The following is a 26,821-nucleotide window of genomic DNA, read 5'->3' as shown; positions in this document are numbered from 1 at the left end:
TGAAAACAATTCCATCTAAAGCTAATGGCTTCTGGCATTGTTGTATATACAGTGACTGAGAAATCACTGATGCTGAGCTTCAGTAGTCCAACCTCAAAGTGTAGTCAAAAATGTTAATTGAACTTGTGCTACTTGGTTTCATTAGCACCAATGAATTTTTCTGCCATAATTTTATGTCGCATTGACTAATTTAATTTTAAAACTAACTAGAGAGATAATTGGATCTATTCTTAGAAATATTTGTTGCTTGTAAGTCAACATTTGCTAACAATCAGAACACTGGCTAATTTTGTTGTCTTCTTTAAACCCATGTAAGTACTGAAATTATGTTTCAAATTATCCTGTTTTATCCATTCTCCCCCATCCTCTGGATTAATTACAAAATCCATGTTAACAGAATCAGGTTACAAAAAAAAAAGACAATAAAGTTTTTACCATTAGCATTCAAATAACAAATCACAGTTGAGTTTATATTCACTTCCCAAATTGTACATTACCATCTTAACCATCATACTCTTGTAGAGGCACTGCATGGCCAGAACTGTCAGCTACTGGCAAGCTGTACATGATTTTCACTCTGGACTTCTTTACAGCTGCAACTCTTTCCTTGGCTTGCTTGGATCTCACCTTAGCCTTTTCATCAATCATATATTTTCTAATCATTTTTTCAGCATTCATTTTAACTTGTAACATGGTTATCCTGAAGAAAAAGGAAGAAGTCATAGACTTTCATCACTTCCAGGCATTCTTTTCTAACTATTACTCAAACACAATATTACTGTCCCTCAGGAATAAATTTTGCATTAATCATATAGTATGAAGTTTTTGGTAACATACATAGTTTAGATAAAGTAACATACAAAACGATAAACTGGAAAATTTTCCAGTGCCCCACAACTTGCATGATCTGATTAAGCATACTTTTGACATATTTAGTAAACAACATAGTAAATTTATTCCATGTTAATTTTATATCCCAATAGCAGTATATACTGGAAAAATATTTGATTAATAAAAATGTAAGTCCAGTGTAGGTTAAATATTGTATGCAAACAAATTCAAAGCTTTATGGGACAACTATTTTAATGGTAAAAATACTTGTAAACATTTAATTTATTTTGAATATTTCCATACCCACCTTTCTCATAAGCAACTCAAAATAAGAAAACATATTTTAATAAATACTTGAATGGGGAAAGGCCCTGAAAATAGTTGATTCACCAACAATACAATCCAAAACACTCCATTTAAAGTCAATTGAAGTAAGTAGGCTTAGAAGGCAGTAACTCTGTTCAGGATTGGATTGTAATTTTAAGAATTTATTACATGTGAATACATATACCATGGATATTTTAAGTATGACAAGCCAAGGATATGATTACGACTCATCTGTTTCCACAGAATTGCTTTCTCTTCCAAAGAATTCACTGGGATACCTCAATTTCCTTTTCATTTTCTGTGGTATTACTTGATGATTACACAGAGGTTTAACTAGGGAAAATGGAGCCTGGGGCAAAATCTGAGTTTTCCACCACTCCTCCCTATGGGCAGCCGCCTCCCCCACCACGACCAAAGAATGAATTTTTTGCACTAGGTCATCTCAAAGGCACCATCACATTATAGAACGTATGAGAGAGTTTCAGAAGAAAATCAGCTTGTGATTCATGGATTACAGCAAAGTTTTTGGATAACATGGTTGCTGTAATGCCCACACAAAGCCTTTGTTATTTCCCTATTAAGTTTAAGTTTCCCTATAGCTAGCATGGATTTAGTTCTTTGTATAGTGTTATAAGGGAGATAATTTTAGTTAGCCCCTCTCCCTTTAAGAAATCTCCCAAGAGGCCGTCTTCCTGTAATTACCCAGTAATCCCCCTGTTCAGTTCAGGCAGGCAGTTCAAGGTGCCTAGGGCAGTGGTGGCGAACCTTTGGCACTCCAGATGTTATGGACTACAATTCCCATCAGCCCCTTCCAGTATGGCCAATTGGCCATGCTGGAAGGGGCTGATGGGAATTGTAGTCCATAACATCTGGAGTGCCAAAGGTTCGCCACCATGGGCCTAGGGAGTTGGAAGTCTGAAGTATACGTTACATTCTAAGGTGTACAGAGAGCTTTAAGTTAAGGTTAACAGAGAGTACAACCCAGATAAAAGACTCAAGGAAACTAAAGAAAGCCAAGACAAAGTGGACTTTCTTGAAAGCAGCCAAGAAAGAATAAAGTCTACAGCTTCAAGTTTGTTCCAATGAAGCAAGTACTTTATTTTAGACAGACCATGGGAGGAGTTAGGGTCTCAATTATTTTAGCAATAAACCTTTTATTTGAACTGTTAAACGTTGCTTGTGACTCTCCCACTCTGTCCCACCCAAGAACAGGGCACCTTCAGATTGTTTCACTTGGAAGGCAGAGCAGTTGCAGTGACCTGTAACTGCTGTTCATCGTGCGTCTTCTATGCAGATGTACACTGGGGCTGTGCTGTGCAGGCCTGCCATGGATTATGTTCTTCTAGCTTCTGAAAACTAGGGGGCTCGAAGGCTTCCTTTGGAGTTGTTATGACTGAAGGATATGTGCCTTTACAGAAGATACTCAAAATACAGTAGTCACAGGTAAGTGCAACCTTGTTTTCAGAATTTACCGTATATACTCGAGTATAAGACGACCCAAATATAAGGTGAGGCATCTAATTTTACCACAAAAAACTGGGAAAACTTATTGTCTCAAGTATAAGTCTAGGGTGGAAAATGCAGCAGCTACTCGTAAATTTCAAAAATAAAAATAGATACCAATAAAATTACATTAATTGAGACATCAGTGGGTTAAATGTTTTTGAATATTTATTTCAAAGAAAAACAGTAAACTAGCTCTGTAAATGGAAAAGAGAATCAACTAAAACAATATGGTATCAACAATAACTTTAAAAGTACAAAAACCTTAGCTCAATCAGCAACCAAGCTAAAACACAAGAGTTAAAATCCTTCAAAACTGGATTCCTCATCATCATCTGTATGTCCAAATGTAACCCAACTTAGATTTTAAGAGGGATATTATCAGGAATGGAAAAGGAGTTCAAGTCTTTGACAGTGTGATCCCACCTTGTGACCCTTAACAGTCACCAGACTTACAACAAAAGAAACTTTAAATCTGTTTTCTGTTTCATAAACAATAATGTGCAGTATAACAATGAGATATGGCAAACCAATACAGAAACAATAATGAACATATAATAGTTCTGGCCTGCTATGCAAAACAGACTAGCAGGGTCTCAGTCCTTTACAGTTCTCTCTAGCTGTGTCCTGTGGCACTGTTGATGCAGCTACAGGCCTCTTAACAATTCTGAGGAAATGGAGCCTTTTCTTCCTTATATGGAAAATCTGAGCTCTTTAGCTCCCCCCAATGGACCCTGGGTTACACAAACAGAGCTTCAGCTATAGCACATACAATTGTATATAAATACCATATATACTTGAGTATAAGACCCAAATATAAGACGAGGGGGGCTTTTTCACCATAAAAAATGTGCTGAAAAAGTCAATTTATACACGAGTACATATAGTGTACTGTTTCAATAGATAAACTTAACACACACACCCCCCCAAAAAAACACTTTGGAAAAATCTACAGGTTTATGTCTAGAATTTGCATCTCCAGCAGTGAATAATAAAGAAAAGCTACATACCTTTGCTCTTCAATTTGTTTAAACATCTCTTTTTGCTGTTTTTGTTCTTCTACAATGGTTTTAACAATAAAACTTCTTTTATCTGTGGATTGCTTGCGGCTCCTCCAGCCATCAAGTCTAAATAAACCTTTTGTCAAAGATGCATGCTGACAACTGAAGCCCTCAATAAATGTTCGTTCTATTGTCTTTGTCTCCTTGCTTTTTAAAAATTTAACATACTTTTGTCTGATTTTTCTAATTAACATTGCTCTTTCTTCCTGGCGCTCTTTCAAAAAGTCATGAATTACAAACTTCTCTTGTTCATGCATTTTCTGAACATACGCAATTCTTTTCTCAGTTGACTGATCAGTATATTCTTTTGCTACATTTTGAGAAATCTGCATTTGCATAACATCCCGCTCTTTCCTAAGTACAATGTCCAATTTCTTATTCTCCCGGTAAGCTTTATCAATAGCACACAATGGGCGAAGTCTTATAGATCCATATGCATTAACAAAAGCCCTCCTCTCAATGCAACCCGGATTGTGCATGGGGTTAATTTCTGGAAGAGGTTTCTTTAAAACATGTAAGTTACAGACATCATCAAAAAAATTCTTCTGTCTCTCTTGATACTCTGGCAGTTCAACAGTCTTGTAATAGAAAGGCATTTTACCCACTGAAAGCCTAAACTGACTTGCTATCTCCTCATCTTTTGTTTTAGTTTCTTTCCAGTCCATGAGATCTAATATAAAATAGTTAAATCATTACAGTTACTATTCTCTCTATTAAAAAAAATATTCACAGTTACATTATGATGTTAACAACATTTTATAATCTGTTCCATATGAAATAAGAGCCACAAGACATTTTTTTTCTGAGCTACTTTACCGTGCTGGGAAAGAAATTCATTTGGTAGGTCCATAAAGGCCTTTTTTGGTGGCAGTCCCACTATTATGGAATAATCTCCTCAGGGAGATGTACCAGGTCCCCTCATTTTCAAACTTTAGAAGGCAGTTGAAGACAGTTCTATTTAGTACTGTGTTTGATTAATCTACTGGCAATTCTAAACTGTGATTTTAAATTTTGGGGTTTTTTTGTATTTTATGTATTCTGTTTTATGTTTTTTTATCTATATTGTAAGCAGTCTTGAAGAAAAGTAGCTAATAAATGCTTTGAATAAATATTCATACCCTAATTTCCTGTCCTGCATTTTATCCTAACTATAACAATCCTGTGAAGTATGTTAGGCTGAGATAGACTTACCAGTTCAAGCTTCCATGGCAGAGTGAGGATTCAAACCTGGGTCTGATAAATCCTAGTGTGACACTCCAACTTTTACACTGTGTGTGTTCTCATTGACCACTAAAACTATTTCTTTAGGAAACTCTCCTCATGAGTGAAAGAACTTTTTGATATTAATATGATACAGTAATTTATCGGGAAAATATAAAGTCATTGGATTTGCAATAAAAAGTTTGATTTCCATGTAACTCTACCTTAACGGTATTCAAAAAAGTTTCATACGTTATTTCCCATTAACTCAAAATGCATAGTGGCTGCACCTAAGTTTCTGTTGGTACTTGAGCCAAGCACAAATGACATCTACAACTGTGCATATCATCTATATCTATATATATAAAAAGCTAACAGTGTTTTTGTTGATGACAGTATACCTCAGTAACTGTTGGGCCAATTCCTCTGAAAATTCCCAGCCACTACAGTCAGCCAGGCAAGAGTGTTTTTAGATGTTCACATACCTGAAATTTCACACCTGGCCCAGGTAAAACACCTTTTTCCTGGCGCTCCCTGGTGAAGGACATGCAGCTGCCTGTGTGTAACTGTCACCCTTCGAATGTTCGTGCTGCTTAGAATGTTCGCTCAGATGGCCAGATATGAGCAATGGGAACAGTACATAGGCAGTAACTTGAGTGGAAGTGAAACACATACACACACATACACACAAGGGAGAGGGGAGGGAGGGAGAGGGAGGGAGGGGTGGCATGCAAGGGAAGAGAGGGAGGGAGAGGAAAAGAATGGAGGGGGAGGCATGCAAGGGAAGAGAAGTGAGAGAGGGGAGAGAGTGAGAGGTGGCATGCAAGGGAGGGTAGGCAGGGGGCCTGGCATCTTGATATGAGCTAAAATACAATTGCCCCCACCAGATAAGAAGTGACCTTACCTGCAGTAATCCAGAAAATCCAGACAGACCTTTTCTTCACAAAATCAGAAGATATGCTATAACCAGTTTCTGATCTTTCTGGTGTCACAGGTTCCTTGTCACTTTCTGCATCTACTACTATCCCATTTCTTACTGATAAGGCTTTCCATTTCCTGGCCTGTCCATTTTGGACACTCATACTGATGAATGGGATTTCCATTAGTGAAGTGTGACTTTCTCACTTCTCCACATATTGTAATCCAAAATCCTATTCCTGGGTGATAGGGTGTTAGGTCTCAGACCTTTAGCCAATAAACAGACTCTGGATTCTTGATCAGTAGTGTTTATTGAAAGGCAACATAGTACCTAGCTTGAGAAAGCCAGTTCTGTTCAACCTGGCTTTCCTGGGTCCCTTTATCATAGCCCACATGCACCCTCCTGTTTTCCCAGAGAAAGTGTGAAAAGAGTTGTTTGAAGGCTCTAGGTGCCCCAGGGTTGTGATAGGGATAGATGCAGCCACCTGGCTTGCTTCCCTTGGGCCAATAGACACATTCTGTTTCTCTGAAGAATGCAGGGTCACTAGCCTAGTTATCTGCAATCCGTGTCAAAGCTATAAATATCAGAAAAGAAAGGAAGAGGAAGAGAAAGTCCCTTTTACATATCAATCAAGTTGCATATCAATCAGGTTACATGAGAGTTACAATCAGATTACATACACCAGGCTTCATTCCTGACATAGAAGACCCCAAGATTAACATGAGGGAGTTGGAGGGTTATAACAGGATAGACAAACTGGAAAAAAAATTGCCCTCTTTCTGTCCACAGGAATCCACTACTGGATGCAGCTCTCTGCACAACTGAATTATGCTGACAGAATCCCTTTTTATTTTCTCCTAGTCATATCTACTGTTGACCTCCTTAATTTCCATTCCCATTTTGGTGTCGCTTTCCAGGCCACCTTATGCAGGAAAGGCCCTCTCCTCTGCCAAATCACCTCTGTTCAAAATCAAATCCTTTTCAAAGTAAATTTCTTCAATAGCATTTTTAGAAGCAACACATTTTTAGAAGCTACTCTAAATCTCCTCCTACTGGCTACACTGGCCTGTTCATCAAACTTTGATTGCAAATCTGAACATTCTTGATCATATATGATATATTTTAGTTTCAATAAACTTGGGCAGTAATAGTTTAAAGTAACTGAACAAAACTGCTCTAAAATATTTCTCTATGGCCCCTTCCGCACACGCAAAATAATGCGTTTTCAAACCACTTTCACAACTGTTTGCAAGTGGATTTTGCCATTCCTCACAGCTTCAAAGAGCACTGAGAGCAGTTTGAAAGTGCATTATTCTGCATGTGCGGAATGAGCCTTTGAATGAGACAAAACATTACATTTAAACAAATCATTAAATAAAACCCATTGTTTGGTTTTGCCAGTAGGAATGTAGGATAGAAATTAGTAAAGATACACAACACTTCTTGGGATTATCAAAGGCATCAAAGTACCACTGGCAGAGATGGGAGAGATAATTCATAACTCAAACAGAAGGATGGAAGACCCAGAATAAAAAATCATACATTGCGCAGCATCTGGAACTTGAGTATTGTACCAATCTCATTGCTACACTATTGCAAATAGTGTGATCCAGTTATTTGACTGAATAAATATTTCTCTTGGTTGTCAAAATACAGAATTTAGCATGTCACAATGAACCATACACTGGATGTCTTCAGAATGCAGTATGCAAAGTTGACACTAAAATAATTGGAAGCAGTGAAGATGCATCTGCATGTTAACTGTTTTCTCCATAGAGTTCAGCTAAAAATTGTAGTAAGAAATCACTAAGCATCAGAGTAGTTTAGCACATTTGTATGCATAGAATTTCCTCTTCATTAACACAACATAAAAGATTAATAATGAAATTCACATTACACACCAGCAGATATCTTTATGGATTCCAATATTAATAAAAATAAATGAGAATAGCAATGTGGGAAAAGCTCTACAGAGTACTCATGACAATTTTGTCTATGTGAATTTTATTAAACTACTAGCTTTGGAATAGACCATTGTCACCGGCCTTTTAGCCTCCTAACTGTTTGTGGCAGGCTCAGGCAACCTCCTAACTATGCTGGGCAGGTTTTTCCACCTGTTTCATTACTGAGCTGCTTTGATGGTAGCATATGAGGTGTTTTATGCTTGTCTGCTCAGCCTTAGAAACTCCAAAAAGGTGAAGGATGTCTTTTTTTTCCCTATGGCAAATCCTCCTTTTTAAGATACCAATAGGAAATGAGGCAGGTTCAACAAACAAAATTAAAATTTATTGAACAAACTGGAAGAGATATTTCAAATGGATGGAAATCAAGCAAAAGATAGCCATACACAAACTTTAGTATTTGGCACAGGCACACTTCTTAATCAAGTTTTATAAGTTTCTTCAGTTGCTTAGATGTTACAAAAGGTTCTTTACTTCAAGATGATGCAGTTAGATATTACTGACTAATGGATTCACAATGACTTTAGGTTCTAACAGGCTGGTACCTTTTCACACAGTACATATACAGCCTCGACACTGTTAGCTACCCTCTTCACATAAATCTCCCTCCTGAGGTAACTATAGAAGAACACTGATATGACAGACTGGGAATCCACATGTGTGTATAATTCCCATTCTAACTAGCTTATGAATTCTTCTTCACCCAGAAGATATATTTCCTGCCCTTCTATTTATGGTCACATGTGGAAAATCATACTACTATTCCACCTTCAACCTTGACCACTAAATAAAACTTCCAGTTCTCCTGTCTGTGTATTGTCTACCCTCAGCATATGGTGACACTCAGTATTTTCAAGTCAGATCCACTTCCTGACTGAAATTCGCTCACAGTAGATGTTTAACACACACAGTTAAGGGACTTGATGTTAATTTGCAGAAATCAAAATCCAAAAGCCTCCAAAACTTTTCCTCTCAGAGAGATCCCTCCTCCCTCTCTGCTCCACCAATCAGAACACAGGTAAGCTTACCCAATCAGGGTGTTTTCCTGTTCCTAGAAAGTTCCCAGGGTGCTTTTCTGTTCCTGTTGTGATAGCACCTTGTTCCACTGACTGACTTGCACTTTTAATTCTCTGTTTTATTTTGCAGTCTGTCACAACAATGTAGGATGGTTCACATGCTTTAAAAGCCTAGAAATATTTTTATGGATATGCTGAAATTCTAAAATCCTACCCTCTTTTCTTTTCTTACCCTTTCAGTCAAAATTAATAATACTTGTTCAATGAGTTTAGATGGCCTGATCTCATGGACCTGGCACAGATGAAGCAACATTTTATCCCAAGTAAGTGATTCCCCCTGCCCACTTCATCATGCTATCCCAATCACCAGGGGCGTACCTAGGCAAATTGTAGCCCGGGGACAAAACTTGAGTTTGGCGCCCCCCCCCCCCCATGGGCGGCCACCCTCCCCCATCATGACCAAACAATGATTTTTTTGCACCAGGTCATTTCTAATCACCATCACATTATAGAACATGCCTCAACGCAGCAATAGTCCATACCACTCAGCAGAAATCAAACATTTAGGCAATTTTTTCAAAATGCTTTCAAAATGTTTTATCACTGCTGTGAAAATGTTTACGGTGTTATATCCAGCACCCCCAATTGACCCCAGCATTGGAAACACAGCACAGTGCTGGGAGGAAGAGAGAGAGGGAGAGGACAGGGACAAATTTCAAGTCATGTTTTCCACAGTAGTTGCACACATTGAATTTTAATACTGACAAAGGCACTTACTGACATGAACTCACAGTCTTCTGAAAATAACTTAACTTAGAAAACATAGTCTTGGAATAACCTTGAACAACTCCTTTTTCCCCTGAAATATGTTTAAAGCCTAGAAGGTAAGAAACTCATCTGTGGCTCATTCCGAACATGCAGAATAATGCACTTTCAAACTGCTTTCAGTGCTCTTTGAAGCTGTGCAGAATGGCAAAATCCACTTGCAAACAGTTGTGAAAGTGGTTTGAAAACGCATTACCTTGCGTGTGCGGAAGGGGCCTTAGACACTAAGAAGGCACCCCAGATTATCTAAGAAGCTCAGTTCAGAACTATTCCATTGTAGAGATAGAACCAGCCAGCTTTGCTGAAGTTTGGACGTCTGGGCACTCATTCTGTGGGCAGCAGCTTCACCTTCAACTGGGTGCCCCCATAACATTTGCCCCTCCAAAGCAAAGTTGACTGGTTCCTTTCAGGACACTCAGCAGCAGCCCTGAGGTAAATTTGGTGCCTCTACCCAGAGCAAGACCCCCAGCAGAGCACTGCCATTGAAATCTCTACCACAGAGACAGCTTGGCATAACAGCAAGCCTCACCCAATCCCACACCTCTCACTGCTTCAAATAGAGGAGAAATAGCAGCATTTTCCCCTCCAGAAGAACAGAGGCGCACACAACCTCCCCTACTGCCTTCCACACACCTCCCTTTTAAAATGAAGCCACTCTACAACAACACCTAATGAACTACGCACATCAAGGGGGGGGGCACATTTGCAAGCCCTGAATCTTCTACCAAATCCACACAGCACTACACCACAGCTGCAGAAACACAACTCCCCCCGCAAAAAAAAACTGAAGTGGGGAGACCCACAGATCTGCCCAGGGCACAGCAAGAACTACAGGAAAACAAACCACTTCTAAAGAAAAGGTTATTTTTTAAAAATCTAAGACAACAAACTTAAAAGTAGAACCAAAGCAAGTTTGCAAGTAACAGCCTAGCCACAAAGCAGGGGTGGGGGGACAAACTGGGAGACACCTATATAGAAATTTCAAACCTAAACTAACAGAAGAAGGTAAAATTATGAAACCACAATACTGGGTGCAGCGTGTAACACACTTCTCTCTCTGAAGATGCCAGCCACAGATGCAGGTGAAACTTTAGGAACAAGATCTACCAGACCATGGCCGCACAGTCCGGAAAACCCACAACAACCAGTTGAATCCAGCCAGGAAGCCTTTGACAATACAAAAGAATTTTTGTTTTGTAAAATAAGATGTCAATGGTAAATTTTCCTTGCAATAAGAACAGTTCTGAAGTTATGTGAACACATAGTTCAGAAATTAGTTTTAAGTCTACTGAGTTATACCTTAGCTAAGATTTTACATCCTCTTTATTAAGGATTTTAGTTTTAAGAATAATTGAATAATATAAAGAGATCCCACCAGTGGTGGGATCCAAAGTTTTTAGTAACAGGTGCCCTTGCCAGCCCCCCCCCCTCAGCAAAGGGGGCAGAGGCGTACCTAGGCAAACCTGAGCCCTGGGCAAAACCTGAGTTGGATGCCCTTCCCATGGGCAGTCACCCCACCACGACCCCCCCAAATTTTTTTGCACCAGGTCATTTCTAAATCATCATCACATTATAGAAAATGCCCCAACTCACAAATCTGAACACAGCAATGGTGAAACACACAGGTTCTTTGATAGAGACTGGTGAGATAAAAGGTACGAAAGGCTGAGAATCCATGAATTGCAGTACCTGAAAGGGATTAACCCAGTTCAGGGAGTGACATTATTAGTCGCAATCGCTATATGGAACCTTCACGTTCAAAGGCAGGATGCCTCTCGGGGAGGCGAGGGCATGGAGATGGGAAAGCGGACCCAATTAGTAACCCCCTCTCGGCACACACAAATAATTAGTAACCCACTCTCGGGAACTGGTGAGAACCTGCTGGATCCCACCTCTGGATCCCACCCCACCCCCGTTGGCCTTCGATCCAAAAGGCAGGAATGCCTGTTTTCAGCTCTCATATACTTAAAAGGAACAAACCTCTCTGGAAAGATGCATCTCTCTTGTAAGGTGGCTTAAAGTTCCTTTCCTTTCCTCCCCCACACCTTTGCTGGCCCCCCAACATCAGAGAGGCTGCCAAGCACATACGGCAATGCAAGGTAAATACTAGTATTGGGGGGGAGAGGGGATTCTTGGGGTAGGATTCTTTAGTTTTTAAAACTAAAGACTTTTATCTCAACCTATGCAGAGGGAACCTGTCTGCTGATGCTTGCTGATCCAAGGACTGGGCTCCTTCAGTGGGAGACAGTCTGTTTGTTAAGCAGTTTGTAATGCCTCCCCCCCCCCTCCTTTCTCTCCTGTAAGGAGGATCTAGGTGCAGGAAAATCAAGGTGGGCAAAAGGTCCTTTCCCTTTACTCCCACACATCTTTCCTGCTTCCCCCATCACAACAGAACCCCCCTCAACAGAGACAAAAATGCCAGGGGGGGAGGCAACCCCAGGGGGTAAGGGAAGAAAAACCCTGGGGGCGGGTTTTTTCCTATTTTCCTTTGGTTGGGGGTGTTTGGGAATTGGGATCTCATTTAGTTCCTCCTTTAAAAAACTTTTTCAAGCTGCTCTGCATCCGGCAGAGAGCGGAGATCTTGGGTTTCCCCCTCCCTTTTAAAAAAAAAACCTTTTCAAGCCTCATGCTGCAGCAGAGAGTATCATGACGTCTCAGGTTTGGTGTTTTTTTTTACTTTTTCAAGCTGCTTAGGGAGAGGAAATCTTGCAAACCCCCCCCCTTTTAACTTTTTTACTTTTTCAAGCTGCAGTGTGCCAGCCATGGAGGGAGACTGGGACTCGAGAGTCTCGTCTCAGGAGGGGTTTTAAAAAAAACTTTTTCAAGCCACTGAGCAGCGATGGCTCAACTTGGGGCAAGGAGGGAAGGGGAGCGATGGGCAGGGCCGGCGAAAACAAACCTGTCTCTCTCCTCTTGTGACGAGGCGGCTGCGAGGGACATGGGCTGCTGGCAGCAGGATTTGGAGGCAAAAGCTGGAGCCTGCTTCTTTCCCCACGTGCCTGTGCTGCCTGCCTGCCTGCTGCTGCTTCCTCCCAGGCCTGCTCTTCCCCTCCCTTCTGTGCTACTGCCTGGGCAATCAGCACCGGAGGAGGCAAGGCACGCTGGGTCAAAGGGAGGCGGAGCTCCCCGTCCTGCTCGGGTGGCTTGCTTGCTTGCTTGGGCTGAGAGGTGGAACTGGCCCAGTGGGCCACTGTCCGAAGTGGGCGGGGCTAAGGCAGGAAACAGGAAAACAATCTGCTTTCTCTGCAAAAAACAGGAAAACAATCTGCTTTCTCCCCGTCCTGCTCTGGTGGCTTGCTTGCTTGCTTGGGCTGAGAGGTGGAACTGGCCCAGTGGGCCACCGTCCGAAGTGGGCGGGGCTAAGGCAGGAAACAGGAAAACAATCTGGTCCACTGCTTTCTCTGCAAAGATCTACTGCTTTCCCTGCAAAGGTTTGCTGGCGCCCCCACGTGACCAAACACGTGACCAAAATTGGTGCGCCCGGGGACAAAGGGTACCCTTTGTCCCTAGGCAGGAACGCCAGTGCCAATCACTGGCTAGTGCACCCAAGTTCCATTCAGGCTGGAATACGAACTCTTGTATCCATGTGTTGTGTTTGCACTGCTGGGAGAGGTATGGGAAAACAACTGTGTTGTCCTTGTAGTGATCATTTCACTCTTCCTATGCGTGCAAGGCAGGCAAGGCAGGATTCAGCTAAGGATGGGACTTGAATCACTTTCAGCAGAGCTTGCACAGCTGTATTTACTCAAGGACTTCTATCAGCCATACCCCAGTGTTACTTCCAGTGGTTGCATGAATTACGTAATTTGAGTCATGCCAGGGGCATTTGTTGCTTATTGTCCCTGGGATGCTGAATAGCACAGCCAACAGCAACCAGTGAACTGTTGTCATGCGGGTTTTAGAATATGCCTGAATATACCATACCTTAGAGGAAAATGTTCCAGCATGCAAATACTAGTTCAAGGAATTTTATCATTGCATAGCACAGTTTTTTTTCACAAACTTCAGTTTCTTTTTAATTCTCAGGAGAAAGCTGATACAAAAATTATCTTGCATGCCATGAAAGAGACAGGAAGCCCAATACTGGGGGCAACCAGGCCATTGGATGCAATGCAGAGCCACACCAACATGGTATAAGTATAAGGGGCACCTTCACTGGTGGAGAGGGAAAAGGCACCAGTGACTGGGCAAAACCCTGAAGTGGGCACCACTGTGGAGGAACGATTGTGTCTGGATGCTGGCATGTGGGGCAGCCAGGTCATTGCAAATGTTTTGCTAGCAGTTTGCCTCATACAAAGATGAGCCAAGAATGGTGCAGACAAAAAATATTAGGAAAACTTTTCTAATATATGGGCACTAATAAGACAATGAGATGTGGAATGGTATAGTAAAGTGATCTTATCAGATCTTGAAACCTAAGCAGGGTTAGTAGTTGGATGGCAGATCACCAAGGAAAACTTTGCAGGAAGACACTAGCAAACCACATCTGCTTAATCACTTGCCTTGAAAACCCTATGGGGTCACCTTAAGTTGGTTGTGATGAAGGCACTTTATACACACACACACACACACACACACACACACACACACACACACACACACACACACACAGAATAAAGACACAACTAATAGTAACTTGATGACATTAGGAGATTAAATCATTATGGGGTGAATGCAATAACATTAAAGTCAATACATTTTAGTTGACAGCAGATGAACAGCAAATATAATCATTAGAACAGCCAACACTGTATAAAATATAGAAATGTCACTCATAGGTGGCTCCTAAAATTTCCCTGGCAACATCAGCAGCTATTGAGTCTGGACATTTTTCAGTATTTGTTCTACATGATAGAAGTGTTACATTACTAACCTGTCTTTGGTAACCTTTTCAATTCCTTTTGTTTTATCTTTTCTCTCTCTTCAGATTTGAGTACTGCAGAGAGAACAGGCTGTCTTAATCCTTTCAGATACAAATGAAGCTCTTTAAGATCTTTCACATTTAAAACCTGTTAAAATCAACATTTCATCTATCAGACATTTTGCCATATCCATGCGCCAAAATTCTTCCATCAGTAACATCTGATTTTGCTGTACACTTTAAAGCTATTTATTTAATTATGTAGTTTAAAATATGCTAATTTGCCTTTTTTTTCAATTTCTAGACAGCATCAGTGTTTGCATGGATGAGTGAATACTTGTTCTAACCTCTGTGCTCCTAGAATAAATTCCAGGTTTTAGACTAAGCAGTCCTTTCACTTATCATCTGTTACACCAAGAGGCATTTCTTTGCAGCTTGTGGATGACAGGGGCACCTTAGCTTTATTTGGGCAAACAAACAAGAATAGCTTTCAGTCAGAGCAACAGTTAATGCTATTCTTAGAGTATTTTAAAATTACTATAGTGGTGACTAAATTGAAGACATCAACCCATGAACGGCCATGTTTAGGACAAAAAGCGATAGTTAAAGCGAGATTGCTGTGCACAATCCTTAATAAAGAGATTGAAGCTTAGGGTATTTTTATTTCTATGACAGATAGATTAACATTCATTAGAATCATTACCATTAGATTAATCTCCTGTTTGAAATAATGGGTTTTTGCCAAGTAGAACCAGCTATTGGCCACTGTGTGGATATCTGCTGGAAACTCCATTTACATTCACATTTCTCAGTAGCTGCAAAGCCACCGTCTAATATTTCTGATAGCTGCTTGAATCAACTACAATCTCATAACTGAAATGATTTAGTTATTTTTTTAAAAAAAATTATATCCACAAGAAATTTCAGACCTAATCCAGACCCAGGATAATATATGCATAGAAGCCATACAAACGATTAAAAAATACAACAGTGATACAGAATTTGAGCAGGTATTGTGTCTTCCAAGAAGAATCTTTTGAAAAAGAATATACAGTTTTAGAAAGCAAAGTGAGAGCTGTAGTGACAGTAATTGGGAATAAAAAATCACTAGGAGCAGATGGGATATTGTGATGGAGAGATTCAGAAACCAAAAGGTAACATAGGCATGAGAAGTAGCTTTGATCTCAGGAGAGAGATCCAGAAATCTTATGCAAATGTACCAGAGTAAACTTCAAAAGGCCTAAATTACCTCCTGGCCAGAAGAGAGTTTTCCTGAGTCATGAGAGACAAAGGCTAGGGAGATTCCATCTTGGACCAGGCTAAGGGAAACAGCTCCTTGCCATGGCTCTGAATCTTATGAGAATATACCATGCTGAGGAAACTATGTAAAAGCAATCTTTTTTATTTTATCATTTGAAATAAAGACTTTAAAAACTCAGCAGTTGGAGTGCCTGGTTGGAAAGAACCCGGATTTGTAGAGACAAGGCTGGAGCCCTCAGTCTTGATCTAATGACAGATGTCAATAGAGTTATTCCAAGCCCCAGAAACAGTCCAACAAAATCTTGACAAGAATATGCCAACAAACATGAAAAAGAAAACAATGGCCCACAGACAGGAAACAATTAGTGTGCATTTCAAAAAAGAAGACATCAAAGATTGCAGCAACTATTGGACTGCCCCATTAATTTCCCATGACAATAAAGCTCAAAATCTTTTAACAAAGATTTATCATATATGGAATGAGAAATGCCTGATGTTCAAGCTGGATTCAGAAAAGGAAAAATCTCTAGAGATCATATTGCAAATTTACGTTGGTTATGCGAGTATACTAGAGAATTTCAGAAGATAATTAGTTTGTGTTTCATAGATCACAGCAAAGCTTTTGATTCTGTGGTTCATAAAAAGTTATGGTTGGTTTTTAAAGAAATGAGTGTGCCATAACATCTGATGTCTTTGATGTGCAACCTGTACTGTGCACAAGAGACTACATTTAGGACAGAATATGGAGAAACAAAATTATTGTCAATTGGCAAAGGTGTTAGACAAGGATGTATTTTATCTCCATATCTCTTCTTTCTGTATACAGAACATATCATAAGGAAAGATGAATTAGGTTTAGATAGAGGGTGGAGTGAAAATTGGGAAGAAGAACATTAACAATTTGGGATATGCTGCTGATACCATATTACTGGCAGAAAATAGCAAATTGAAACAACTACTGCTGAAAGTTAAAGGAGAAAGTGCACTAGCAGGACTATAGCTGAACATCAAGAAAACAATAATAATTATTATTAGAGAATTACTCAACTTTAAGGGGAACAGTGAGGAAACTGAAATTGTTCAAAACTCTATTCCTTGGCTCCATCATCAACCAAAAGCAAGAGTGCAACCAAGAAATCAGAAGGCTATTGAGATAGGGATGGGCAGCCAAGGAAAAGCTGGACAAGGTTTTTAAGTGTCATGATGTGTCATTGGCAACCAAGATCAAGTCAATTCATGTCGAAGTTTTCCATATTGCTATGGATGGATGTGAAAGATGGTCAATGAAGCAAGCTGATAGGAAGGAAGCAGACTGCTTTGAAATGTGCTGTTGGAAGAGAGTGTTACAAATACCAAGGCCCACCCTCCAAAAAAGTGGGTTAATTTATTTATGAGATTTGTATCCCATCCTTTCCCCTCAGGGCAGGTCACAGCATAAAACCTAACAAATTTAAAATACAATCTCACTATAAAATCAGTTAAAACAGATAAATACAATATAAGTGCCCTAACTAATAAGTTAGTTGGCAATAAATTATACAATGGCAATACATACATACAACTTTCCATCTGCTTCTCCCCTCCACCCACCCGAGACCAAAAGATATTATCTATAAACCTCAATCTGGCTGGCTAGATGGAAAGGCCTGGTGGAACAGCCACTTCTTGCAGGCCCTGCGGAACTGCCACAATTCCCACAGGGAGCTAACATAGCTTGAAAGCCTGTTCAACCAGGTCAGAGTCATGGCCATAAAAGCCCTGGCTCTCATCGAAGCCAGCCGGATTACTCTCGGGCCAGGGATCAATAGAAGTTTTCATTACGAAGAGCAGAGGGATCTTGTAGGGCAATACGGGGAGATGCGGTCCCAAAGATATGCAGGTCCAATACCACTTATGGCCTTAAAGGTTAACACCAGTACTTTGAAAATGATCTGGAGCTTGACCAACAGCCAGTGTAGTAGTTCTTTAAGAACTGGTGTTATATGTTCTCGACTGGCTGCCCCAGTAAGCAGCCTTGCAATAGAATTCTAAACAAGTTTTAGTTTCCGGATCAAAGACAAAGGTAGGCCAGCGTAGAGTGAGTTACAGTTGTCTATTCTTGAAGTGACCATTGCATGGATTACTGTGGCTAGGTCAGGTCTGGAGAGATATGGAGCCAGCTGCTGCACCTGTCTCAGATGGAAAAATGCAGTCTAGGCTGTCTGGTTGACCTGGAGTCCAGAGTCATGCCTAGACTCCTAACTGATGCAGATAGATGGATAACTGCACTATCTAGGGTTGGCAGAAATTCACAGGTCTCTCCCACCGACCGAGCCAGAGAACCTCCATCTTTGCTGGGTTGAACTTCAGTCTGCTTGCTCTCATCCAACCTGCCATGGCCTCCAAACAGTGCTGGAGAGCCTCAGAAGCATAGGCCGGTTGGCCCTCCATAGTAAAAATGAGCTGGGCGTCATCAGCATATTGATGACACCCAAGCCTGAAACTCTGTACCAGGGGATGCATGTAGATGTTAAATAGCATAAGGGAGAGGATGGCCCCCTGTGGCACTCCACACTCAATATCATGCTGCTTCGCGACCCAAGCACCCCCGACACTACCTATGACCCCCGACCATGGAGAAAGGAGGCCAGCCAAGAAAGCACTGTCCATGTCCCCATGTCGGCGAGGTGGTGAACCAAAAGATCATGATCTACTATGTTGAATGTTGCGGTCAGATCCAGCAAGACCAGCAACACTGACATGCATCTATCCAGCTGGAGACGGAGCTCATCCACGATGGCGACCAACATGGTCTCCATTCCAAGACAGACTGGAAGGGAACCACCACCTTTGTATCATCCAGAAAGGTCTGAAGCTGCTCCGCAACTGCTCTCTCAATTACCTTACTCAGGAACGAAAGATTCAAAACTGGGTGGTAATTGGCGAGATCTAAAGGATCCAGAGATGGTTTTTTTCCAAGAGTGGGTGGAACACTGCCTCCTTCAACCTCCCTGGAAATTCTCCTTGCTCAAGGGAGAAGTTGACAGTTTTGAACAGGGAGTCCCACAACACCTCTCTACTGGCCTTCACCAGCCAGGAGGGGCATGGGTTGAAGAGGCAAGTGGTAGGTCGAAAAGCAGTCAGAATTCTGTCCACATCAGTGGGTTTGAGCAGTCTGAAGCGATGGAGTGGCATGTCCATGCTGCCCTCTGACCCCCGGGGATCAAAGGGCAGCGGGAGCTCTGCAGGGACAGAAGGTAAGTGAGGGGAAAACCAGAGGTGCCTAAAAGTGGCGCCTCACCCCGGTGCTGTTTGCACAGTACTGGCTGGGAAATGCTGTTTCCCCCAAAAACTTGAGCAAGGTTTAAAACAGTGTTTCCCCGCTGGTTGTGGGGAAAAAGCATGGCACCGCCTCACTTCAAAGGCAACAGCTGTGCGAACAGCGCCCCGGGGTTGTGTTTTTACTGTCCCTGAGGTGCTGTTGTTGGCCCGTGCAGAATGGGCCAGAGGGACAAGATTTTGTCTGCAAAAAGGCTCACAAATGCCTCACAGCTAAAAGCCAGTTCCTCAGTTTTGGGACCTGTAGGAAGGGTTGTAAGGGATCAAAGTACCCTAAACAATTGTGCCAGGTGTGAACTCGAACAGGCAATACAGGCCTTCTTAGCCTCCTTAATTGCCTTCTTGTAGGATTTCATAAGTGTCCTAACCGAGTGTCTCGCTGCTTCGTCACGAGTATGTTGACACAGTCTTTAGTCATCTCAGGTCCCATTTCATCCTCCTCAGCCTGTCAGTATATCAGAAGACTGATTTGGCATGAGTGCGGAGAGGACATTTTGGAGTGACAGTCTCAATTGCTTCAGAAAGACTGGTTTCCCAGCTCTCTACCAGCTCTTCGAGAGTGTAACCAGTAGGCAGGGACTCTTCTTGGAATTGATCCTAATCCATCAGCCTAAATGGACAGGTCCAAATAAGTCCATCGCCTAAGCAGGGGGGTGCAGCCATCTTGACCCGTCATGGCACTCTATAAGACAAGGATAAGATCACATTAACACTGGTCACAAAGATCAGGTCTAGAGTGTGGTCTGCTTGATGAGTGGGACTCATGATGTGAACAAGGGAGAGGCCCAGTGCTGCCATGGATGACACTAGCTCTGCAGCCACCAGTGAGGAGGGTTCTAGATCAAATCTAACCTGAGCTGTCCACTAAGATGCATACCCAGACAGGGTAGCTGGCTAGGCCTGCACTTCCTGATAGCAAGGGGAGAACCATGTAGAGGCCAGTGCCCCACCTGGGCTCCCACTTACTTGCCTCTTCATGGATCCCCCCATGCAGACTTGCTGGGAGTGAGGGGGTCTTATTGAGTCAACTGGTGGATCACTTGATGCTTGGATCCATCCCCATGCCATGCCTCTGCTCCTGTTGCCTTTAATTAATACATAAGCTGTGGCCAGCAACTTTTACCAACATAAAATATGTTGTGTGTTTATTGCCTTTACACCTCCCCCCCTCAGACCAGCAATTGTACACACTGGAAGTGAGTAAAGTTACAACCCAAACAAAAATGCTTGCAGACCCAGAACCTGATGGGCAGAAGGATAGGGAGGCAAACACAACATACATGTAAGGACCAGACAACATCTTGATGGAGTAAAAATGGCCACATCGGTATTTGTTACAGCTGGACAGAGCTTTAACACAGTATGTAGCAAATGAACCTGTCACTGGCCGACCCACCTGACAGCTGATGAACTGATAAGACCCCAGCCTTCCGGCTGGAGGACACCATGGCAGGATTCCCCAATGCAGGCCACTGCAGGATTCCCCAATGGTGCAGGCCCACCATGGCAGGATTCTCCAATGGATGCAGAATTCCCCAATGGTGCAGGGCACTGTATGGTTCCTTCTGTCACCTGATACTGAGGGCACCTCAGCAGCCCCCAAGCTGAACATGTCTCCAGCAGTCCTCCCTACAAAACCCCTTAAGAGGATCCCCAAAGGTGGGGGAAATGGGCATACGGACAATATTTCCCCCCAAATGATCTGGTCTCATGATGACACTTAAAGAATGCAGTTGTGACAATGAGAAGAGGTGGTAACAAGTCACAAACAGGAATAAAAGGAGAGGTAGAGAGTCAGAAGAGCTCACTGAGCAGGGGTCCTTAATATCCAGCCCAGGCTAGGCAGACCAGAATGAAATCTCATTCTCCAAGGTCCACCAGCCTGAACCCTGCCCCCTTTCTTCCAGCCCCTTCAGGTCACCCATGATTGTCCAGGCTGGGAGAAGGATCAGTTGAGAGCCTACACAACCACAGAGGCCTACCATCACCAAACAATACCACCAGCTACCGAAGGCCAGGAAATTTCTGCCTTGCCATCCTTCTCAGCCTCAAGGCCCAGCAGATGGGGCCCACACCTGAAGCCTTTCTTCTGTTTTAGGAGCTTTTACTGGAGTTTATTTATAACTAGTAGATGCTGTCCAAAGGGATTTGTGGAAGAATGTACTTGAAATAAGGAAATTCCTAATGAAATTGGGGAGAAGTCTGTTTCTGAATTTCATAGTCAGAATATGATGCCTTAAAATCAGAGCTACAGGCCACAATCACAACAAGCAGTAGCAGATGTTGCCACACTAACTGAATCCCATTTTGTGTCAGTTTGAAATATATCATTACAATTCCTAGTCATGAACAAGTTTTTTTCCCTTTTGTTATGTTCAAGCTGACACAGATTGTAGTCAAATTGCTATAATAATATTTGCTCTTATTTTGAGATATAATTTAGACACATCAACATTTGAGCTCATTCCACTGGTTTCTCCAAACAGATTGTCAGCTAAAGCATTATTTTTGATCGACAAAAATAATAATAAAAAGCATCAATTAAGACTAAAGAAAATAATGCAAGCTTTTAAAATTCCATTTACACAATTGCATCTGTTTGCTCAAATTTATATTTACTCTTTTCATTTTATAAATCATTGTTATTTCTTTTAAAAGTATTAAAACTGTCTACCAAAGAAGCAAAGATTCACAAAGCAACTTATTTGGTTCAGTTGCCCACAATGCATATATTTCGTACCAACACAATTCACTTTCTTCATATTACATCTCAATAGCTCATTCACTACTTTGTTTTAATTGGCATTCTGCAGATGACAAGCTTCCATGAATTTGTATTGTCGAAGGCTTTCACGGCCGGAATCACTGGGGTGCTGTGTGGTTTCCGGACTGTGTGGCCGTGTTCTAGCAGCATTCTCTCCTGACGTTTCGCCTGCATCTGTGGCTGGCATCTTCAGAGAATTCTCTGAAGATGCCAGCCACAGATGCAGGTGAAACGTCAGGAGAGAATGCTGCTAGAACACGGCCACACAGCCCGGAAACCACACAGCACTCCTCCCATGAATTATTTTGGGATGTGTTCTGCATATATGAAGTTAGATGTAATTTTGTTTCAGGGTTCCATAGATTAAAAATATTACAAATAAGAGGGGAGAGGTGAAAATTTTAATTGTGTTTTCTCCTTAACACCTTACCAAAGGTTGGGCACTTTGATTACTGGTTGTGAAAAATTTACATGGTCTTGGAAGATACATGTGTTAGAGGAATAATCTTTCCTGCAGTAAGGTACAATCCCTTTTACTTTGAAAAGGGTTGTAATGGGGGAAAAGATGAACTGTGAGGACACATGCTAGGGAATGAACACCCTGAAAGTTCAAGAACCTTTTGCACTTTGAGCTAACTGTATGGTTAAAGCCATGCAGATCCCCCTCACACACACACACTATCTATCTGACTTACAAAAATAAGGTATTAAATATAGAGAACATTTTTCCTATTTATATCTTTATAGTTTTAATGATTTTTCTTGGATTCACAGAATGATTCTTGCTGCTGTATATAAAGTGCCAATTTATCTACTATGGTTTCTAAATTAATTGCTTAAACAGCATACTTACTTGGATCCCAGATGTAAGCTTTTCAACCTCACTGTGCTGTGCTGGTTTAATGATGTGACGCATAGATCTTTTAGTATCACGTACTGTAGGTGTGACTTGAATGCAAATTTCCTTTTTTCCAGTTCTGATGTTACGTTTGTGTAGCAGAACCTCATGTAAAGGAATCAGGCTATATAAACAATATTTTATTTCAAGAAAGTAACAATGAAACACTATTTGGTAATCTTACTAAGCAATGAAGGAAAACTGCTCTTTATCTTCTCTTTAGTAATTCGCACCCCAGATTACTTGCTAAAGCATTGTTCATACGCTATTGACAAATAAATACTATGACATGCTGAATCAGAAATTTGCTGGCAAAAAATAAGTCAAATGTTAATTTGCAAGATGCTTCACCAAATGTATAATTATTCTCACATTACTAGGATATAGGTCACAATTTCACTCTACTGCATGTGTAGGTAGGTCGGTCGGTCGGTACGTACGTACGTACATACGTACGTATGTACATATAAACATTATATCTGAACATAATCCAAGAGGGTGGGGGGGGGGGGAAGCTTAGTAGAAACATTTAAGAAAAGCTTGGAGAAATGCAACTGCATGACTACCTGAAAGCAGGAACAGGTTGAGAGAATCCCAGTGTTCATTCTCAGTTTTAAATTTAATATAATATTCCAGAAATAAATTACCTGTTGAGTCTACTGAAGGAGGATGCATGTGAAAATGCCCCCCCCCAATACTATACAAGTATCATTTTAAACTAATTTTTTCAATGGGCTTTGAGCCCCATCCAAAGGGGGGGGGCAAATCTGCTCCTGGAAGCAGCGTACCACCACACTGGTGGATTTGCCCTCCCTGGGACACTTACCCTGGTGGAGGGGTGATTCCATCGGCATGCAGCTGATCCAACCTCTCTGGTGCTGGAATGCCATTCTGGATGCCCCACTGGTATCCTAGAGCCCCTGCTGCTAACGCCAATGTAGAAGGGGCAGAACAGGGGCATAGCCAGTGGAGGAGCCGACCTTAGTCGGCTCCCTCCAGTTCTTTGCCAGAGTTACTCTAGTGGGCCATGCTTCAGATTTAAATTGCCCTTTCCAGCAGCATAAGTTCATTGGGGCCCATAGAGGCTCCTCAGCGACTGGGAGGCTGCTTGATTTTTCCAGCCTCCCTGCAATGTCGGAAGGTCTCTTTTTTGGGGGTGGGGGAGGCTTTTGTGTTTATGTAGTTACCCCGCCCAGGCACTCAGCTCATGGATGGAGCTGCCCAAAGTATGTAACTCAGCTTAGAACTGAACTGTACATTCTTAGTTGATACAGATTTAAAGAACTGAGAAGCAATGCCATCTTTCTTACCCTGATGGATGGCCAAGTGGACTACACAATCAATTTTTAAACTGTTGCAATAATCTAACAACTAACATCCTTTTTATAGCCCTTACCGGCAAGATCTACAGACAAAAATAAAATCTATAATTGCTTCATAAAGAAAAGGCTTTTTCTAAAAGAAATTACTAATTTTTAAGGTGTATTTTATATATATTTAAGCATATCAGATTGCCTCCTATGCCTACTTTCTGCCATTACAAGAAGACTTCTGCCAGCGAGTAGAAGGGCAGAAGAAGAGTAGAAGAAGAAACAGGAGGAGGAGTTTAGAATTTTACCCCACCTTTCTCTCCTGTAAGGACACTCAAGGCGGCTTACAAATTCCTTTGCCTTCCTCTCCCCTCGACACCTTGTGAGATAGGTGGGGCTGACAGAATTCTGAACAAATTGTGACAAGCCCAAGGTAACCCAGCAGGAATGTAGGAGAGGGAAAACAAGTCTGGTTCACCAGATAAGACTGTGTCACTCAAGTGGAGGAGGAAGGAACCAAACCCAGTTCTCCAGATTAGAGTACATCTGCTCTTAATCACACCATGCTGGTGTCACCTCAGCTTGTGGGTTCTGTGGGGCAGAACTTGGAAGGAGTTGCAACAACTAAATTTAAAACAAAATGGTTTACTTTTCTTAACAAATAACACTTATTAAACATTAACATTTAACATTAACACTTCACAGTCCTGTTGAGTTCCATTTCAAGTCCTTCTATTTACAGTCTTGTAATGCCAAGTCCAATTCTTCCTGCTGGTGGTTGGCTTATGAAGACTTCGGATGCTTGGTGAACTGGATTCAAGGTGATGAAGGTCCCCAAAAGAACTCCCATCAACTATATACACAGAAACCCTTAAACAAGGAGTTAAGGGCTTATAAAAATCAATCAAGGTTCCAGCCTGGTAGCCTTGCTTCCTCCACCTCATGAGTTCTGCAGCCTTCTGCTTCTTTTCAGACTCCACCCCTTTGTGGGTCATCCCATTCTTAGCATAGGGGTTACATTGGCAGGAAGAGCAACTGCGAGGGCTTCATCCTCTTCATGATAGCCATGTAAATTCCCTACAGACTTATTTAGAATCTGTCACTCTTCATCAGAAAAATAGCTTGAAGTATTTCAAGTATTTTTCATTTTTGCCAACTAGTAGTGTGTATCAAAATGAAGATAATAGTCAGCATATGTTTGTTTTAAGCAACACAGTATTACCACATAAGTAAGGAGAAGACTATGTTGAGTTCTGGTATCCTTCATTCTCTAAGGAAGGGATCTCAAAAATACAAGGGAAATCTTATAGGTACAGGATCTTGCTGATCATCAGTTTACATCCTTCATCTGCTTCCAAAATACAGTCCTCCCTTTATTTGTTTTGGAGATGAAAATAAAGCATTGTCATTGCGGTGCGCCATTTTACTGATACCTTCCTTGTTACTTTCTTAAATTACCAAAAGCAGTGCACTCAAACTGCTCAGAAGAGGTATATGCAGCTCCTGAGCCACTTGAACTGTCCCTGTCCTATGCAAATGACTACTCAACCCAAAATGGTATGAGACCCATTGATCTAAACTGACAACCTTTCTATTACTAATCAGCACAAGATGCCGGAATGGATAGAGTGTTTTGACAGATGTGGTTGCTTGCTTGCTTAATGCTCCACAGAGCACCATCTGTCTGCAAATAATACAAAGGTACAAGTCAGTGTTTTTCATCTTAGAAATTATGATGCTAAGCCTGAATTTTATATCATTTGGTATGGGGTGTATTTCACCTAGTACATGAATGAAGAATACCTTAGAGAATAAACTTTTCTTCAGATATCACAGTAAAAAGACCAAAGCAAATTTTAACATCAGTAACAACATTTCAGTGAATCATTCTTTGCTCCTTGGTGTATGAACTGATGGGCAGTTAACACAATAAAGTCCATGATTGTTTTTGTATACATGGTGCTTCCTACCATAAATACCAATGAAATCCAATGCACCAGTTTCTAGTAATGCTCTACAGCTGTTGCTGCAAATGTTACTAGAAATGGAAGCTTCACGTGTATGTTTTAATATGTGATGTAGAGCACTATAGATACATTCAGTCCAGACTTTAACCCTGGTAAAAACCATGAACAAAAGTGCCTTCAGGATTAAGTTAGGGATTCACTGATCATGCTCATGAATAGTGGGAAATATATTTAAAAGATATATGTCATAAACATACAAAGTAGTGTGTAAACCAAGAAAGGAGAGCCAGTGTGGTATAGTGGTTAAGAGAAGTGCATTCTAACATGGAGAACCAGGTTTGATTCCCCACTCCTCCACATGAAGTCTGCTGGGTTACCTTGAGCCAGCCACATTTTTTCAGAACTCTCTCAGCCTATGGGGAGGCAGACAATGGCAAGCTACCTCCAAACATCTCTTGTCCTGAAAACCCTACAGGGTGGTCATAACTCAGCTATGGCACAACAGCACTTTTCACCACCAAGCCAATAGTCAAGTGACCAAACCACGAAAAGCAACTTGAATCTCACCTGAACAGACATATGTTGTACTGGAAAATAGCTCTGTAACTTGAGGACTGTTTTCCAGTGTTTGACCATTTTTCACATATATACACAAGATTGAGCAAAATCCGTCTTTGAAGACTGAATGCTGTTTACATTCTTGGTTTTTATACAAGTACATGGATATTTTTAATCCACTCTACTCCATTTTGCACATATTTGGAGGCTCTGCTTTGAGTGTCACTGCCATATCAGGTTAG

At 41.4% G+C, this 26,821-nt stretch overlaps 1 protein-coding gene across 1 annotated transcript in view; it reads right to left on the bottom strand.

Annotated features, from left to right (window-relative positions):
- Positions 1-501: 501 nt before the first annotated feature.
- The window catches only part of LRRIQ3 (leucine rich repeats and IQ motif containing 3), a 52,821-nt gene continuing 26,501 nt past the window's right edge, over positions 502-26,821 (bottom strand). The window contains exons 5-8 of the mRNA XM_048497849.1: positions 22,700-22,868; positions 14,517-14,652; positions 3,672-4,392; positions 502-700 (exon numbers count right to left, since the gene is read on the bottom strand). Of these exons, the coding sequence (XP_048353806.1) occupies positions 502-700; positions 3,672-4,392; positions 14,517-14,652; positions 22,700-22,868 (1,225 nt within the window). The remainder of the gene's footprint in view (positions 701-3,671; positions 4,393-14,516; positions 14,653-22,699; positions 22,869-26,821) is intronic.

The sequence above is a fragment of the Sphaerodactylus townsendi genome, linkage group LG05 (genome assembly GCF_021028975.2).
Source record: "Sphaerodactylus townsendi isolate TG3544 linkage group LG05, MPM_Stown_v2.3, whole genome shotgun sequence".
Classification (NCBI taxonomy): Eukaryota; Metazoa; Chordata; class Lepidosauria; order Squamata; family Sphaerodactylidae; genus Sphaerodactylus; species Sphaerodactylus townsendi.
This window is presented reverse-complemented; position numbering and strand designations above follow the sequence as displayed.